Below are 19684 nucleotides of genomic sequence, written 5' to 3'. Positions count from 1 at the left end.
TTTCACTAGGATTTCTTTTAGCAGAAACATTCCTCTTCTCTGGGATTGTGTTCACATTTTGGGATTACATGAAGAGCAGAGTATTACCACTACCTTCCCCCTGCCCTCCCCTCCCTCACAAATCATACCCCTGCCAACAGTTTACAAGCTCAGACCCTGGCTGCCCATTCACACTTCTAGAAACAGACCAAATAACTGAAAAACTAAACAAAACAATTCACTACCCTATTTAAATGGAAATTATTATTTTCAAAGTTCTTCTAGCTAGTTTTGAAAGGCTAACAGGCATTCTGATGGAACAGCAGGAAAGCTGAATCTGTCTTGTACATTTCACCTGTGGCTGCGAACCAGTAACTGCAAGTCCTGCATGGGGTTTTCCTCCTTTGCAGAGGGACATTCTGATACAAGGAAAGGCAATACACTATCCAGAGTGACCTGACAGCAAGTGTGAAAAATCGGGTGGGGAGATGGGGGTAATAGGAGCCTATATAAGAAAAAGACCCAAAAATTGGGACCGTCCCTATAAAATTGGGACAGCTGGTCACGCTAACACTATCCAACAAGTCCTGACCTCTGTAATAAAGCAAAAAACTGATCAGTCGTCTCCTTTTATTATGGAGATTTTTGAAAAGGTTTATTTCTCTCCCACTCAGGCACAGTCATACATATTATGCATATTTGATATATGTCATATATATGCTATATAGCAGCAAATGTTGAAAGAACATGAACTTCCATTATTAACTTCTTTTTGCTTGGTGATAACTTTCTGAAAAGATCTCCTCTGGGGCTAGACTTTCCATCCCTGCTTCCAGTCTAGGGTTTTTATTGAATATATTTTATAATTCATATGTATTTCATACACACAGAGAGAATATACATTAATCTGAGGAAAGCCCCTTCAAAAGATTTTTTAGTTATGAGAAAGAAAAAAAAACAATTTCCTTTTTCAGTTTCTCACACACACACACACACACACCCTACCTCAAAAGTGACTGGGGAAAAAAATTCCATCTTGGCAGAGGCTCCAGTAACACACTGTATTTATCCCAGGTCTCTACAGAAGAGGCAGCGGAAGGAGTAAAATAAACTGTAGTCTGTCTGTCTCTCATTAACTTCTAGGGGAGTCTAAAGCCAGGTCTATACTTCAAAATGGGATTGACCTACCTAAGCTGCTCAGGGCTGTGAAAAATTTTGCATCCTGAGCACTGTAGTTGGTTGACCTAGCGCCCCCCCCCCCATGTGTAAATGAGGCTAGGTCAATTTCATTCTTCTATCAACCTAGCTATCACATCTCAGAAAAGTGGATTAACTACAGTGAGGGAAAAACCTCTTCCATGGAACTTATCAACTGTAAAATTCCAAAACTATTTCTATGTGTAGCTTTTTTTCCTGCATTTAATACCCAACTATCATCAGCAGGTGGTTTGTTGAACAATATATTAGGATTCACATTAAAGCAACAGTGGAAAATTACTTATTTCTCTGAAAATCTTAATACTGCAACAAATGGATATTTCTTATATACACACTTGCTTCACCAAAGTCCCATAACTAAAATCTACTAAGGTTGCTAACATTTTGTTTGTGTTGTATTATGGAAGTTATTTTGAAGAAGAACAAATTCAAAACTACTTTCTTTAAAGATTAAATATTAGAACTCTGGTCTAGTTTGGGTTACACATTCTTTTAAATCAAGGCGGGAGGGAAGTCAACGGTAATAAAAACTAGTTTAAAATAAAGCCATATGTTTTATAAAGTAACAAATATTTATTTAAACAAGTCTCAAAATGTAACACCAGAAAATGCTGCTATGCACACTGATAGTATCTCAACCATTCGTTTCTATAACAAACCAACCTGTGATTTCGATTAGAAATACTATTTGCATTTAGAATCTTTTTTGGCAGGCAAAGAACTGAAGCCACACCTGAAATTTAAATGACAAAAGGACTGTTGCATTGCCATTATATTACCCTGTTCACAATAACTATACTAACAAGGAACAGTATATAAAATGTCTTCTGACTTCACTTCAACCAAAATAGTTTCTCTTTAAATATAAAAACATAAGGATCACAACATCTGTCCCAAAAGTCTTTGGTATTTAACATCTTTTAAAAAAAAATAAAGTTATTCCTTTACATAGTGCTTACAAAAAAATTAAGAAATCAAGTTTTGAAGGACATTTGCAAAAAGTCTTTTCTAGAAAGTAACTACATTTCACTTTTTAAAATGATGGCACATTATTTTCAGTTCCCAAAACAATTTCTCAGACTTGACTCAAAAACAGAATATCAGCTGATCAACTTCTCTTGCTTACACTTAACAGCCCAAGGTCAGGCATTTCCAGTTTCACTAGTACCACTGAATTTAACACAGTAAAAGAAACAACGGTTATACAGTGGAGAATTCACGTTTGTCAGGAGCCACCGGAAAGAATGAACAAGGCAAGCACACTTTAAATCACTTCAATCATCCAAAAGAATAGAGACAGGTTTTTAATTCCTAACAGATGTACCAAACAACCGTTTTCAAATCTATTGTCCTTGATGGTCAGTAACTGCATATTTTAAAGCGGTTTTCGCAAATAAACGTCTCTGAAAACGTTAACACTATTCTGACTCAAATAACACATTACAGCTTCTACAATAACTATGTAACAGGGAACATGTCTGAAACGCTTCATTCTTTCCTTGGAACAAGAAAGTTTTGACCCCAAATTAAACAAACAGTTATTTCAAATACTTTGCAGACAGGGAATTTCTAAAATATTAGGGTCTAGTTTTGCAGAACAAATAATGTCCTCTAGGATCCTCTGCCCGGAGAAGAATCAGTTTGGAGAGTTAGAGCTGCAGGACGAATCTCCGGAGCCCTGATATGTCGAGTGAAACAAACCCCTCGCTGTATTCATTTGAACTTCGAAGCTTAAGATTTGTGTTTACATTGATAATGTGGTACTGTCCCAGTTCCTCCCCCTTTTCAAAGCAAGGGAAGTCCAGGCTCGCTTCCAAAAGTCCATTCCGCGGTGGCTCCTCTTTTTCAGAATCGCTGTTCCCCTTTCAACCGAATTCGCACCCCCTTCCTCCAGCCAGGCTCCCCCGAAACCTTTCAACGATGTATCCTTAGAGGCAGCGCGCGTCAAATCTCGCCTGCCTGCGACACCCCTTCAGTTATTGCGCTAACGAGGGAGGGGTCCCCGTTATCCAGCCAAACGCAGCCTGGGCTCCCCCCAACGCTGAGAGGAGGAGCAGGGAGGAGGGGAGCCCCGCTGCCCTCTCCTGTCCGACGGCCGAGGAAGCGCAGGTCTACGCCGTAGGGTCTCTCCTGCTCCCCCCAGTAACGCAGGAAGGGCAGCTCCGGGGGCGGCTGGTAGGCACAGCCGGGCCCCCCGGTCGCGGGGCTGAGCTGCTGATACGCCCCCGCTCCGGGCAGCAGCAGCGGCGGGTAGGGGCCGTAGCACGGCGGGGCTTGCCCCGGGGGTGCCCAGGCGCTGCCCACCAGGTAGGCGGCCGGGGGGCTGTGGTGGGGCAGGTAGTAGGGCGGCTCCGGGCAGGCGAGGCAGGCGGGGGCCGGGCCGGGCCCGCCCGGGGGGGCCCGCGGGGCTCTCTTGACCCGCCGGCGGCGCCGGTAGTTGCCCGGCTGGAACATGTCGTGGAAGGCCGGGTCCAGCGCCCAGTCGCTGCCCTTGCGCTCGGCGCTGCGCTCGCGGGGCAGCTTGCGGAAGCAGGCGTTGAGGCTGAGGTTGTGGCGGACGCTGTTCTGCCAGCCCTTCTGGCCCGGCCGGTAGTAGGGGAAGCGCCCCACGATGTACCGGTAGATGCCGCTCAGCGGCAGCCGCTGCTCCGGGCTGGCCCGGATGGCCATGGCGATCAGCGCCACGTAGGAGTAAGGGGGCTTCTGGGGGGCGGCCTCGGGCTCCCCCGCGCCCTGCCCGGCTCCCGCCGCCAGGGGACCCGGCGCGCCCTCCATGCCACCGGCTCTCCGCGCCTCTCCCGGCGGCTGGTCCCGGCTCCCCCTGCCAGGCACTGGGGGTCCGGCGCTCCCCGGCTCCGGCGCCTGTCTGCGCCCGGCTCCCGGCCCGCACTTGTGTCCTTCCCGGGGCTCCCCCCCCCGCCCCCCCCGCGGTTGTTTTGGGTCAGGGCCAGGTCACGGCTTTGCTTTCGTTTAAAAAAACCCAAATACAGCGGCGGGTCAAGAGGTTACGGGTGGCACCTGCAGCCCCCGCTCAGGGGGCTGGTAAGGAAAGCTAGTCCCCTCCCCCTCACCCCAACTTACCGGCTGCAAACACGGGCTCAGAGAGAGGTGGGTCAGGGGCTGAAGATTTCCTCCCCTCCAGGCAGGCTCCAGGAAGCAGGGCCCGGCTCTGACACGTCCCCTCTCGCAGTAGGCCCAGGCCCTGGGGTTGGTGGGGCCCCAGGAGGGTGAGCTCAGGCCTTGTCCACACTAAGCACCTGAACTGTGTGTAAGGGAACTAGTTCAAGCCTCCCCCCCAGCAGGGCTGGGTCACACTCAGGCTCAGCCTGTCATCACCCTCAGTCAGGGCACCTGTAAGGCCCTGGAGGTACAATCACCCCTAGGCAGTACCTCAGCTGCAGAGCATTCTGGGAGATTGCACAGGCCCAGCAGTGCCCTGAGGGCAGACTGGTGTAGGGCCCTGTTGCCACTAAAACAAGTGAACCAAACAGGATCTAGCCCTACTGCAGCAGGGAGTGCCTTGAGCGAGGATAATGCTGGGGGTATTTCAAGCCTGTTCCAGGACACACAGGCTGTTCCTGGGGGATTTTGTTCTAGTCCAGAAAGCTGTGGGCCCAGCCCCTAGGGCCTCACTGAAGGGGCCCGATGGTAAATTTAAAAGAATACACAGAGCTGCACCTACACTTGCCTCTTTCTTGGATGGGACTATAAATTCAGCTGCACAAAGAAAGTGCAGTTGATAAGCAGTTAAAAGGGAGTTAATTAATGGGAGCAGCCTTAAGCCCAGATAACCAAGATCAAGAAGAGAGTGCAAGATGGTTTAAGGTCTACCACAGGAAAGTTTAAAATTAGTACCGACACCCCTTATGAAAAGATAACATTAAATTATTTAATGACAGGTGAACCTCCTCCCATTGAAATCAGTGGCAAAAGTCCTAGACTTCCACCAGAGCAAACCCATAAACAATATTTGTATGACAAAGTATGGGTCACTGATACTACGTGAATATAAAAAGTTATTTACTAGTGGATTTATACATCTATTAATTTAAATGTGAAAATTAAATTAGCAATTATACCAGATATATTTTGCAGGGTTTGTGAGGTAGAGGCTAGTAAGGAAAATTGGGGAGTGACTAAATTTTAAGTTTAGTCTTATTATACTTTAACTTATTGTCAGCATATTGAGAAAGTTACCAATCTCTAAGGAATCAACACATGGGTTTTGAAACCCTCCATAGAAAGTGATCAACCAGGCTCTATCTAGCACCCTTTATCCACCCTACAACACCCCCAGTTTAGTAACCCCAGCAGCCTCCCCTTAGATCAGGTAGAGGACGAGGTCTGCTGGATGATCCCATAGCTGAAGAAGGCATAGTGGCAGAATAGTACAGTGCTACGGCAGCTCCTTCCCCCACTATGCCTGTTTCTTATCACACTGTCACATTCACAAACACAACAATTCACCAAACACTAAAATATAAGTCAATGAGAGAGGGATAGCATTGATCAGTCTTGATTCTGGTTACATAGCAGTTCACGTTAGATCCTTAAAGAGCCGCTGCAGCTGCTTCTAACCACTTTCCTAACCTCACCAAAGCTGTTAAGTACAAGTCAAAACCTTACCTACTTTTGCCATTAAAGTTATTGGTGCTTGTTTGTCTGGGCAACGGAGGCTCTGTTCTGCAGAAACAATTTGTATAAAATGAGGAAAGAGAAACATATTTGAGTGTCATTTTGTTGTATTTAGATCCAAAGCAGCAGTAGCTTGATGCTAGTGGATCACACAAAGCTGTCCTGCTATGTTTAATTGATTACTAAATCTCTCATCTTCACACCTCGGACTTAAAAATGCCCATAAAGTAATGAGGGCAGAAATAGCACAAAGATATTCAGGATGAAATATCCCCACCACCAAATGATAGCTCTCCTTTGAAACAGTTTCTGTTGAGGCTGGTTTGTAAGCAAGTATGTACGGATTATGGAGGTAAGTCTCCTCTGCAGGAGGAATTGAGTTACATGGTGTTCAAGTACTTGCACGCTGCAACGAGAATACATTACTACCACTGCTCCAAACTGTAGACCCATGAAATTCCAATAATACCTGACAGGAAGAAAAAAATCAAATGCACAGCTACAAAGAGGGGAAATAAGTATCTGGAAGTTATAGCGCATCACAAATTGAATGAGAGTCAACAACGTGATGCAGTTGCGAAAAAGGCAAATATTCTGGGATGTATTAACAGGAGTGTTGTTTTTAAGACATGGGAGGTGGTAGTTCTGCTCTACTCGGCACTGGTGAGGCCTCAGCTGGAGTACTGTGTCCAATTCTGGGCACCACACTTTAGGAAAGATGTGGACAAGTTGGAGAGAGTCCAGAGGAGAACAACAAAAATGATAAAAGGTTTAGAAAACCTGATTTATAAGGAACGGTTAAAAAAACCTCTGCATGTTTAGTCTTCAGAAACAAAGACCGAGGGAGGAAGGACCTGATAACAGTCTTCAAATATGTTAAGGGCTGTTATAAAGGGGACACGGGGATCAAATGTTCTCCTTGTCCACTGAATGTAGGACAAGACATAATAGGCTTATTCTGCAGCAAGGGAGATTTAGTTAGATATTAGGAAAACTTTCTAACTCGAATTCTCAATTCTGCCACTGCTTCACTGGGTAAGAGACTCTTACCCGCTCTGTATCTCCATTTCCATACGATTACCTAACAGAGATTGTGAAGCATTTTTAGATCCTTAGACTAAAGTGATATGGAAGTATTATAGGAACAATGCTCCACATACAGGGAGGATTACTAAGGACATAAATAGTCTTTTCTGTTTAACTTTGATTGTTCTAGGATTATTATAATTCAAAACACTGAGCCTTGAGATGAGAAGGAATGAAAACTATCCAGTAGATTCTAGCATGAAATGGAAGGGAAAAACACATACAGAATAAAGAGATGGAAGAACAAAGAAGTCTCCCACACTGGAAGAAAAAGTGTCTATAAATTAGCATCCCCTGTTCCATAACAATAAATAGATTTTTTTTTCCCAGAGAAACTTCAGAAAGAAGACACATTGGCAACCTTCAGGACACGTTAATGAAGAAAACACTAGCAATAAAAGGAGGGGGGGAAAGTGATACTCTTTAAAGTCTACATTCAAACAAGCAGCTCTGCTTAACCCACTCAGATCTTTCAATATTTTAACTTCCACCACAAAATTAAAACAAGAATTAAAAGCAATGAAAACATAAGTTTACCTGACAAGTATAAGCAAAACCTTGCCAAAGGAGAACATAAATCACAATGTTATTGTCATAATTGGACCATCTTGATACTGAAGAGCTTGCACATGAGTTCAGGGGAGCTCAGTCTAGTGGGCCTTATGCACTCACATGACTAATCCCGACTCATGCAAAGTTGTGCCATGGAAGTAAATAGCACTACTTGCATGTGTTGATTGCAGGATCAGGATCTAGGCAGCTTCACTCTCACTCACATACACACCTTTGCCTATGAAACACTGGAAGACATAATGGCAAATTACTGTTTGTATTACAGTATAGCCTAGAGGTCCCAGCTGAGATCAGGCCCGATGGTGCCAGGTGCTTTACCTACAAATAGTACAAGTCCCTGCCTCGGAGGAGATTAAATGACAAAGTCTACCAAAAGAGGCAACTGAACGTGGCTAACAATTAAGAACATTAAGTTAGCTATAGGAAATGGTTTTCCTTTCAGCTGGAGGGGCTCAGGCTTCTAAAGATGATCTTTCTCAATCGTCCCCATCTCTGCTCTCTAACCTTGGCCTCCTCCTTGCCTTGAATCATGGGCCTCTCCTCATCTTGTCAGGCCCCATGACAACAAGGCTGAGGACTCCCAAGTAGTAATGCAAAGATATTGGCTCAGTCCACGTTGGAGTTGTAGCAATTCCATTCTGGGTTGTCATGATGTCCCATCCTCCATGCTATTGCTTTGAAATGGAGGTAAGGGAGGGTGCTCATGAACCGTGCATTTTGCATCCCACCCAGCCAGCTGAAAGTCATCCTTCCCGAGCCCCAGCCTGCACAGGGAGCAGTGGCCTGATCTTACACACAGATGCAGCTCTGGGGTATTACCATGTGGTGCTGCCGCCAAGACAGGTATCACAAATAACCACATTTTTACTTACCTCCTCTAAATTAAAATCAGGCACCAAAGACATTTTAAAACGAATACATCTATGAAATCAACACATTGGATAGTAGGATTATAAAGCAGTTTCCCATTACGCCAGTATTTATAACAATTTGTAATAGTGTCCAAAGGCTCCCATCAATGCTGAGACTCCACCATGCTAGGCAGGTATGTCAGTATCTATCCCCCAGTCTCATTTTTCTATGCTTAAGTTGCATTGTATTTGGCACAGGGAAACCCAACAGGCATAGTGCATCCCAGCTAGCTAGCTGGAGTGTGAGACTAGCACTGGGTTCATAGACGAGTTACTTACCACTGGGTGGCTGGATTGATAATGGAGAATAAATAGGGGACCATACACAACTAGCAGGAACAAACTCTCGCCATTAAAAAGACATTCTGGTCCATTTCCCATGGGTAGGCAGCAGGAATCCCAAACAGTAAAGGAGAATTTGAAAAATGTTTCTTTGACGGACCCGCATCATCAATAAGAAAGCACTGAAAGGGGAAGTGCCTAATTTTTCTAGCACACCTTATCGAACACATCTCCTGTGCTAATGAATGTAACTGATCCGTCCTGCAGAGATGAGTCTAGACGATTAAAGGACTGATAATGGGGAACAGACCCTCTCTCTCTGACTAATGATGTTCTAGCAAACTAGAAATGAAAGTTACCACCAGCTAGGTGGCAGGTCAGTGGCTGACATGGTACCTGTTGGTGGGTCTCAAGTTAATTTCTAATGGATACCTGTCCACATGACAAAATCCCGATTCACAACCGACACCCTGATTGGTAGTCTCAATGGAAGAGAAAGAATTCAATGGCCAAGATGATTGAGTTTCCCACTCACCTTAAAGGCGATTCCCTCCAGGTCAGGGTTGCATCTCATTGGTGGGGAACTGCATGGGGGCAACTTGCACTGCCGTGAGTTGTCTGCTAACTCTGTGTAGCTTTGAGATCACAGCTTGACTGCAAGGTATACATGCGCATACTCCTGCGGTCTCCCCCTCCCCCCCGTGTGTACACACACACACACACACACACACACACACACACACACAAATAAAAGACACATTTAAGTGAGATTTATAATTTCAACTTTTTTTGGTATTTTTTTTCCTTTTGTTTTTTAAAGAAAAATAATCCTCTTTAAACACAGAGCATGAACTAAAAACCTCCTGGGGACAGAGTTCCCCGTAACTGGAGCACAGTGTAACTAAACTGTACAGCGTAAGAGCCCAAAACAAGCATACAGATAACATACAACATTTCTTTATAAGGAGATAAGGTTTAGGACTCCTCTTTATCATTTCCCCCCCCTCCCCCAAAACTACCTACTTCTACCAGCAGGTATCTCAAACCCCTCCCCACCCATCGAAGGACACAGAGGATTTGATAGTCACTTCTGGAGGCAGCTTTTATGGAAACAGCTTCCTTGCACTGACCAAATAGGTGCTTTCTGACATTCTAACAGACATCTGGGATAGAAGTTAAGACTAGGAGGTTTCCAGGAAGGGTGGCTGGGAAATATAGCAGTATCCAGAGATATCCAGAGGCAGCACAGGCTCCCAGCTGCATCCCTTTAGAGACCCCCAATTAGTTCGGCAATGTTTCACAATGTTACTGTTACCCAGGAATAGAGAGTGGGATTTGGACATTCACAGGCCAAAATTTGCCACCGAGTAAGCGGGCTGAACTGCAGCGAGTTCAGCCTGCTTATGTGCCAGGAATGCTTACGTCTAGGTCTGGGCTATTATAGGATATGACAACTTGTCCTTCAAACTCTCTCCCTTAACAATATACATCACACCCGCTGATACAGCCATGCTCTGGAAAAGTAGCATTAGGAATCCAAGATACTCTTAATTCAGAACTGACAGAATCATGGGAAGACTCTCCAGGATCTTGGGATATGGATAATAAATCTGGGCACAGAGAGGAAGGATGTGGGCATCTTTAAGGGAGGATGGGGGATGAGAGAGGAAGATCATTCAGCAGCAAGGCTGAGGTTCCTTTTGGTAAGAGTTCATTTACGTCCCACCTCTAAGTCAACCTTGACCTTATTTAAATAAAGCTCAAATCTTGTTTAATGTACAGAAAGTTTACATCCATCCCCACGCCCCCACCCCTAAAAGGCTTCTACAGCAAAAACAATTAGAAAAATAAAATTCCATCCCTGAACAATATTGTACGAAGACCCATGCCACCAGCAATTCATGCACAAAGATTTTGACCAGGGAACCAGATTTTTGATTCCTCCAAACCAGCATTATATAGAAACAGCAGCAGCAGCAAGATGGACACAGTGTCCGGTAGCTGGATTAAGGCTGACAATATAGTGACAAACATGGGCTCGGATCTTTCAAAATGAAGAAACTTCAAACATTTATATACACATGTACACACACATGCACACACACCAACAACAGAGAAGGCTTTGCATCAGCAATAGCACCGCTCCCACTTTGTTCTAGCACCAGATTGAAAGGGCTTGTGATGTTCCTCTTAAGTGATAACATCCAAAAAGTCTTTAAAACCGCTTCAGACAGGGTCACCTAAATGCTTGGCCAGGAGCCCAACCAGCAGCAGATTCAGAAATGGAATTAAGGAGTTTCTGAAACAAGAAATGTGCAAAAGGGAGAAAGGAGGGGCTGGGAGCGTACAGAGCCGTGGGTGCTGGGAACAAAGAAGAAATGCTAGAAAGGGGCAAATCCAGTACTGGAGTTTGGTGGGGACAAATAAAAGCCATGTGACGTGGGGCCGTGTGCTAGATGTGGCAGTGGGTGAATGCAGCACAGACTGGGAGGTGAGAAGTGAAACGAATTTTGTGGCATAAGCAAAGTCACAGTGCACATCTATCATAATAAGACACCCAAGGCCACCGTAGTCTATGGCATGCAGTCTCTGCTTAGGAGCACGTGGGCATGCCGAAAGTCAGGACAAGCGGCCATGACCAGGATACCACGTGTTGTTGTGGGTCAGGAGTGAGTTACAGTGTCACAATGGTATGGAGAAGCTTGTGGAATGCTCACCAGCGCAGGGGCACTACCAGTTTTTTGCCTGTATGAACACTAAATACAATCCAAAGAAAGACCAAAGGGAAACAAATCTCATCACAGTGAGGTTGTGGACTAGCCCAGCATGGGAAACCATTAATGCAAGTTACAAAGTTCTGATCAGCATACTGCATGACCCACTATTTCTGATGCAGTTGCTAGTCTGAATCTAGGCCGTTGTGAAGGAGTTGCCTGGTAGACAGCCAGGCCAGAACACCAAAGGAGGGTCCAGACAAAGCTGCAGAGTCAGAGATCCTGCTTCCACAATCTCTTGATAAAAGCCTGTGGCAGCCAGTCAGTCTCCTCCATGTAACGAGAGAGAGAGGGCTTCGCTGATCAATAGGGGCTGGACGAGGGTTGCGAAGAGAATGCAAGAATAGGTGCCAGACACACAGGGGGAGCAAGACTTGAATTTCTACAGCTCGAGTCACCAGCAAGGAAAAGCAGTTTCTTAAAGAACCTGATCCCCACGATGAGGTGAGATTTTCAGATTAATGGGGAAGTCTCTTATTGCCAGCAGACTACCATGGTGGTTGGGTGTGGAGGAGGTGGAGGAATGGCTAAAGTAAACAGTAGCAGGGCATACAGTGGGGAAGAAACATGGCAAATGCAATTCAGTAGTTCCAGAACAGAAGATGGGGAGAGGTAAGAGGATTCAAGACCAGGACAACAGGCAAGTTCTGGGCAGAGTCCTGTCATGCTTCAGAGGCCTCATCCTTAGTGTTAGCTAGGTCTCCTTTGTGCCACGTGGTTGGGATATAGGAATTTAGACACTAGGGCCAAAATTTTCAGACATGCTTAGTGATTTTGGGTGCCCAACTTGACACCTTAAAGGGACCTGATTTCCAAGGATGCTAAACACTCACCCTCTGGAAAAAAAATTACCTGGCTCCTTTAAGGCATTTCAAGTTGGACACCCAAAAAATTGAGACTCTCAAAATTAGAAACTATTTTTGAAAGTCTTGGGCTACCACCATGGATTTTAAAGGACATCCTGGATGCTTAGCTGGTCTGGTGCATCTCTAGCTGAGAGAGACTTGCAGTTTAGCCAAGAAGGCAATACCTTAAATAGTGAATGATACAGGCCTCAACCAACCACGAGGAGCCAAGCCTCTAGAGTTGGGCATGTTATCAGACTCCTCCCCGTTAGAAGTGCTTTTCACACAGTTTCCAAAACAGTAGGTTTATGTGGTTTACAGTAAGAACAAGCTGTGCAGCTCCTGATGTCAGCAAACATACCAGCAGTCAGAACTGCAGCCTGGAGCCCCTGAGGCATGATGCAAGTGCATCAGGGCACATCTTATGACAGTAGTATCGGCACCTCCCGGCAAGGCAAAAAAACATGAGTTTGCTTTTCTGATGCAGATGTGCCCAGCTCTACAGCAGCTGTACTGGTTTGAGCAATGGACATGAACTGTTACCAGGAGCCAGAATTGCAGGAAGGCAACTGGCTAGAGAGACCTCAGACAGCATATCGGATGGATGTACACCCCCCCCCACACACACATACCCATCCACCATGCAAGAGAATCACAGAGCAGCTTAGGTCCCCGCCATGGGTTCTGGAAACCTTAAGGAGGACATAAAACCATTCATATAGAACGAACCAGGGAGAGTGAGAGGGAGGGAGAATAGGTGCCAATGAGGAAACCAGGCTGGGGAAACCATTTCAATAATAAAAGTCCAGGTCCCAACTTGTCTTGTCTCCAACTTATTTGTTCAATTTCTTCTTATTCCATCACCACTGTCCATCTGAGATTGGTTAATAGGTGGGAAAGATGGGATGAGACAAAGCCAACCAGGTCATTTACATCTTCTCCAGTTCATGCCACAGACTGATTCTTTAGAAAGAAGGTGCAAGGGACGTTAGCTGACCTTGAGCCGGGTATTGCAAAGAGTCCCGCTGGCCACCTCCAGCATCACAACAGCCCTTCGATACGTTCTGCTCAGGAGGTGGCAGCAGCAGCTGTCTGGTTCTGCGTCACTGCAGCCTGGCAGGCAGTGGTTGATAAGCAGCATGCACCTGTGGCACGGCCATAAGACACCAAAGCTGTGGTTGAATTGTTCTTGTGTCAGAGTCTCTTGGGAAGTAGGTGGTGCCACAGAGAGCCGGGGCAATGCAGGTCAGCGCAGGCTCTGGTAGAGGTAGGCTGATGTGAAGATCGCATTGGCTGTCAGGCTCATGGCAAGGAGACCTCGGATAACCGAGTTACCAACATGACCTTTGCAGGGGCGGGGAGGGGAAAAAAAGATGACAGAAAAAGCCGTTAAGCAACTTGATGAAATAACGAACACAGAAGTCTCCCTTCCCATGCCCAACATTTTTATTCAGCTCAGAAGTTGGTGAACCATGTTTCCAGCCACAATCCAGGCAGGAAAGACTCTGATGTACTTCTCCATTCAACTCTCTCTCATTCCTTTCGAATCTCACCCACTGTTTCCTGACCCAGGAGAATACTGTAGTGCTCAGTGTTTCTCAGATGGTCTGAGGAATAAGGAGACCCTTGTAGTGAAGGCACAGAGGAGATCTGCTGCCTTCTCCCGTCTCTGCCAATTCTTTTTGTTTGATTATTGCCAACAGTTCATTCTCACACACACACACACACACACACACACTGCCACCCACCTCTCCAGCCTGCTAGGTCTTCTCCTTTGGTGGTCGTGTCCACCACACAGTTGGATGAATGTGACGAATTATCCTCTTTTTTGATGGAATTATTACTGCAAATACTCCCTCTTTCCATGACTGACCTCATATCTGTGAGAAGAGAGAAGAGGCACCATCAGAAAAAAATAGATGCAATGGAAATTATAAGCCTGTCACCAGAAGTGGACGGTGAAACATTACAGAGCAACGCTGCACAACAGGTTAGGACTGGAAGCGAAGACAAAAGCCAAATCCAGGAGCTCTTTGGCATAAATCATCAGTATGAAACAAACAATCCTCGCACAACTGCAATGGCTGGATGAATTTCGGAAGTCAGAACGTAATTATCCAAGCTAGAATGTGATCAGGACAATTGGGCGAACACCCGTAATCATATGAAAGCACCTATGGGGGAAGGGATAGCTCAGTGGTTTGAGCATTGGCCTGCTAAACCCAGGGTTGTGAGTTCAATCCTTGAGGGGGCCACTTAGGGATCTAGGGCAAAAATCAGTACTTGGTCCTGCTAGTGAAGGTAGGGGGCTGGACTCAATGACCTTCCAAGGTCCCTTCCAGTTCTAGGAGATAGGTATCTCCCCAATTCATTATTATTATGATAATCCAAATAATAAAAAATAATAATGGGATCTTAAATAAGAAGTGGAGAGGATCTTGGTTTCACCTCTAATCTGAAGGACAGGGCATCGAGCAGTACAGCAGCCCCCTAATGACACAAAGGATCCAATATGGACTCTCAGCTACTAAAAACCATCAGCACCACTTGGGTTTTCCTTGATGGGCTCCCCTCCCCTTGCCAACTGCTTAGCTTGCAAGCTGACCGACTGTGACCGGACTGGACTCTGGGGAAGAAGTCAGGAACGTACCATGCATTCCCCGCTCGTTGAGGTTCTTTTTCGGGAACGAGGTCAGCTCAGCAGCGAAGACGTTGCTGTCAGGGTGAGTGGGCTCATCCAAGCTGACCGACGTGTGCAGGGCGTCGCTCTGGGATGGAAAAAGCAGCAGCTTCTGCCCTTTGAGGTTCAGGCGTGCAGGACTGATGAGGGGCCGGCGGTAACGCAAGGAGCCTGAGCTGGAGGTGATGGACCCAGCCACCGAAGGTGCTGGAGATGGGATTGGGGATGGGGCGCAGCTTCCAGACAGCAGAGAGTAGTACTCTGAAATGGAGACGCGCCGGGGCCGAGAAAGAGGATTTAGGTTGGGAAATGTGGTAGGTGTGTTCTCCAACTGGTCTGCGAGAGGAGGGTGTGTATGTGCCCCTATTCATTTCAGAAAGTCCTTGCCATGCTATGAGTGACAGGAGCACCTCCTATACCACCATTCTTTACTCTGAGTACACACATTTGAAGATCGGGGCGGGGGGAATTCAAAAGTAATTCTCTGCAGTTCCCTAGGTTCAGAGCCAAAAAATATCTTTGCAAAGGAATTTGGGTAAACAAGGCATATCATAGTAGTCCTCAGTTAACTCCATTAAGGCTCTGTCTGTACACAAGTGTTGCAGCAATTGAACTAAGTTGATTTATAAAATGATGCGTTAGAGCTGTGCAACTTCTGTAGTTAGAAAAGGCACAAGACTTCGCTCCATTTAAATGGAGATGGTTTAAATTTACCGTTGCCTAACAGAACAGGTTAGAAGGTCAACTCTCCTTTCACTGAACTTTTCACCTCATGCAGCCCAGGTTCAACACACTCCAATACCCCCATTCTTAATAGGTCCTGAAGCAGGCTGCCAGGCAGGCTTCAACCGATCAGACCCACAGCAGGGTGGGTTACCTGCTCCACTCCAGGGAACTTTCCAGGTTTTCCTCCCCCATTCCCAGATGCTTTGGAGAATACATGCAAAAAACCATGAGATTCCACCAGCATTGTGTCTGCCCCCGCCACCAACCAGGCTAATAGGGGCAATTCAGCACAAACACTACTAGACTCTTACCCTTTCCATCCTTTAAGGTTCCCCAAGCCATAGATCAGCTACTTCTACTGCACCATCACCCCAGCATCTATCATGGAACTCAATGGAGTAGACTCAGCTGGGATTTCTGGTACTGTAACCGTGATGTCACATCATAGTTCATGCTGGTGCATCACAATGGGATAACTTGGGAGGGGAGGGGAGAAGAACACTTAGAACAGGGGAGAAAAGGCAAGTTTTTAAATGGCCTGACACCCACTTTGGGTCTGGTCGCTGGGCTCATTCAGTGGCGTTTACATTTTGCATGCAGCTTATTTTTAAATGAGTGACTCTGGCAGGTACTTTGAGACTATTTGTTTGAAGAGTACACCAGGAAAGTGGGGGCTGGGCAAGGAATTAACCCAGACTGCAGCTGCATTTTGATTGTTAAAACATGGGCAGTACAAACTGGATGCAGAGGCAAGGGACCCAGACGGGGACAGAAGTTCTGTCTGGGGTCAGAAGTGCAACAGACAGGTCACCGGTATGACGTGGCAGCAAAGGAGTTTGATAAATCAGTTCCTTGGACGGGGGGGGGGGGGGGGGGGGGAACTAAATAAAAGAGAAAAAGGGCTGCAGATGGAAAGCTTGAAATTATTCAGAGTGATCTCAACTTTTAAATGTTTTCCCAATATTTTTGCAGCTAACAAAAGAAAGTGAAGCCTGGGGATACCCACAGTACCTTTTACCCTTTACTCTTCAGTTCTTCCTCCTCTTCCCATGCCTGACTCATCCCCAGTGGCCCTACAGAACATTCACCTCTCTCCAAAGCCAGGTAACCACAACTGCATACACTTGTTGCAGGGATAAAGCACTCCAGCTCACACATGCACCCTCTTCATCCACCCTTGAGGCAGAGGAGAACAGGATGCTTCTTCTGCAGCATTCCCTGTCCCTTTTGGCCCAAGAATGGAGACCCTTATCTCTTACATGGCAGCATGCTACATTGCCACTGAGTGACTAAGCCAATTCAAGGTCCAGTTGCGCGTGTAATATCCCAAGCAAGAGCAGAAGTCTCAGACCACACCCCAGTGGGCAACCAAAGCCATTGCAACTGGCCAGTCTCTGAAGAGGCCAAGGACTGAACAGGCACGGAAAGTAAGTTTCCCTCTTAGCTTTGAGGTGTTGCCCACCAGATTAGGGTTGAAATGCAACATACTTGCACTGCTGCTGCCTAGAGCCAGCAGGGCTCTCTCTGGCACTAAATTTAGACTTTAAAAGGGGTGTGTGTGTCTGAAATACTAGATTTTCCACCCCGTTTTTTATTCCAATGGGATACTTGTTATGAAGCCATTTGCAATAAGGTTTTATAAAGGGCGATGAAGAAGACTCGTAGCTGTAGCACTGCTGATGCATCACTACACTAGCAAACCGTGATCCTGACTTTGGTGAGTGAGGGGAACGGTGAAGGACTTTAGCAGTGGAGTTGCACTGCAGAGACCTTTGGAGCTGTATGATCTGGAAAAATAATAGCGTTTGGAAGTCACTCTGACCCTCACCCACTCAATAGGCATCATGTTAATGTCAGGTCCAAACCCAAGGAAGGCTGGTCTTGTGTTTAAAGCACTGCACTGGACACTGGAGATTTGGGTTCAGTTCTTGATTCTATTGCAGATGCTGTAGCCCATTGGGTCAGCCACATAACCGCTCCAGGCCTGATCTACAGAATGGGGAAGTAACCCTTCCTAGGTCGGTCTGGTCTACTTAATTGTAAGCTTTTCCGGGCAGGGGTTGCCTTACTGTGTGGAAGTACAGTGTGATGAGGGTCTGGAATCTCAATTCAGGCTACCAGGCGCTACTGCAATCTTACTAACAATTATTCTGATCTTTCATTGGAAAGTGGGCAGGAGGGAAGAAATAGGGTTAACCTTCTACCGTATGTTTTAGCAAGTCATTTCAACCCCTGGGAGCCTCGGCACTGCATGTTCTCGCCCTTACCTGATGCAGGCGACTCTTTGGACTGAGATCCCTGGGACGTCGGGCGGCTCCCACTGAACAAGTAGCCAGAATCTAAAAAGCAAACCAAAGAAACTCAGCACAGGTGCTAAATACTGTGGCAAGCACCAAGAAAAGCACCTGTATTGTCCAGCCTCACTAACACAGGTGACAAGGGGAGGCTGCAGTAGAGGGTTAATGTACCAGCTCCAGCAGCTTCCTCCCAGGACTCTTGTGTGCTTTGCTAGAAGGGGCTCTTCATAACCCCTGCAACACCTTAAATGCGTTGCTGGCTCAGTGCTATTTTAGAAAGTATCAATACCAGCTCCCAGCAATCGCTAGCATGTGGCTCCCTCACCAGGGAGCCAAGGGCTGTTAGGTTCGCATTTCCTGCCATGCATTTGCACCACCGGGTGGCTTGTCACTATCTTAAAGGATGGAAGGTAGAGAAAAGATTCCACCCTCTCCTGCACAACTGAGCATGCAACTCTCTCTCTCTAGATTCACATTCTAGTGACAGAATCACACGCATTTCCATCTGTCTCTCTGGATGTGCAGCGAGGAACCTATGGTAAAGATCAGCTAAAGCAGCGAGAACCGGGAGAGCCCAGTGTTATACCCCAAACCTCAGTCCTTACATTGTCCTTTGAGACAAAGCTATTTAAATAAATATTGTCTGAGGTGCCAAATGGGTTTGGAGACTGAAAGCCCTGTTATGCGCAGAAGAGCTGCAAGGCAGACAGAGCAAGCTTCCACGCACTGGTCAGCCCTTGTGCCTCAGCCTGGTGCAAAGCCATGCACAAGTATGGACCACACAAGGATGGTGGAGCGGGATTGGGGGGGGTGGGGGTGGGGGAAATATCACAGCTGCATGGCAGATTTGCACCTGCTGTCCCTGGTTGTAAAGGACTAGGAAGAAGGATGCTGTGCCAAAAAGCCACCGTCCTGCTGAAAGGTTTTGCAGGGCTGTTCTTTCAACTGTTCCTGACGGATCCAGGAGAGCTGCTAGTAGCACGAGCCAAACTGAACAAAAGCGGCTCGGCTGCTCTTACCACTGTGGTGTTATTCTAGAACCCATCAGTGGCTTGGCCTCTGACCCTTGATAATCACTCACTGACAGGGCACGGCAGAGCTTTCCTTAGATAGAGAGTGGCGTGTCCTTGCTGGTTTCAAGAACAATTTAGGCCGAGGTTTAATGCACTGGTGGGAGAGAATCTTTCAGCAGCCTTATAAATCTTCCCTGCACTGCACAGACCCCTGCCAGAGGCCCTCCCAGCCAAGTGGTAGAAAGCCGGGAGAGTTGGGGATTGCAGGGTTGTGGCTACGGCTGTGTTTGTGCATGATAAAACCAGACTTAAAAGATGGGCCAATCCTCTGCCCCATCAGTTTGTAGTGAGAAAAAGCAACCCTACCCGCATGCAGATGTACGCCAGTGAGATACAGGTAAAATCAGGGTTAGTTTACACAACGAGTTACCGCTCAGCAAGCTGGTGCACTGCAGATTCACGCCCGCCATGCTGTGCAGTAACTGGTCATGTAGACGAACCCTCGGTCTCGGACTAGGAGAAGCCTACTTAGTGACTTTTTTGTTCAGTTACTTTAAGACAAAGAGAGCTCTACACGTCTTTCCACGACCACTATCGTAATTAGCTCACGCCCCCCCGTCATTGGCCCAAGAACTGAACTCTTTCACGCTTAGAAGATACCACAA

General features: G+C 46.5%; 2 protein-coding genes and 1 long non-coding RNA gene across 4 annotated transcripts in view; 1 reads left to right on the top strand and 2 right to left on the bottom strand.

Moving 5' to 3' along the window:
* Positions 1–2122: 2122 nt before the first annotated feature.
* On the bottom strand, positions 2123–4042 carry LOC123354384 (forkhead box protein L2-like). Its single transcript, XM_044996396.1, has one exon. The coding sequence runs from the start codon at positions 3970–3972 to the stop codon at positions 3142–3144; it is 831 nt and encodes a 276-aa protein (XP_044852331.1). The 5' UTR covers positions 3973–4042; the 3' UTR covers positions 2123–3141.
* A 5421-nt stretch (positions 4043–9463) lies between these two features.
* Positions 9464–19684, bottom strand: part of TMEM201 (transmembrane protein 201) — a 48167-nt gene continuing 37946 nt past the window's right edge. Inside the window, exons 8-11 of one of the 2 annotated variants that reach the window (XM_044996218.1) lie at positions 17977–18048; positions 14954–15244; positions 14052–14183; positions 9464–13647 (exon numbers count right to left, since the gene is read on the bottom strand). In XM_044996218.1, the coding sequence (XP_044852153.1) occupies positions 13550–13647; positions 14052–14183; positions 14954–15244; positions 17977–18048 (593 nt within the window). In that variant the 3' untranslated portion in view covers positions 9464–13549. The remainder of the gene's footprint in view (positions 13648–14051; positions 14184–14953; positions 15245–17976; positions 18049–19684) is intronic. The other variant, XM_044996219.1, reaches the window with a different exon arrangement.
* Positions 16237–18594, top strand: LOC123354316. Its single transcript, XR_006574724.1, has 3 exons — positions 16237–16337; positions 16682–17136; positions 18475–18594. It is a non-coding gene; the product is annotated as an uncharacterized LOC123354316 (long non-coding RNA).

Source organism: Mauremys mutica, chromosome 21 (genome assembly GCF_020497125.1).
Source record: "Mauremys mutica isolate MM-2020 ecotype Southern chromosome 21, ASM2049712v1, whole genome shotgun sequence".
Lineage (NCBI taxonomy): Eukaryota > Metazoa > Chordata > Testudines > Geoemydidae > Mauremys > Mauremys mutica.
The sequence above is the reverse complement of the archived record's forward strand: the minus strand, read 5'-3'. Positions and strand labels throughout refer to the sequence as shown.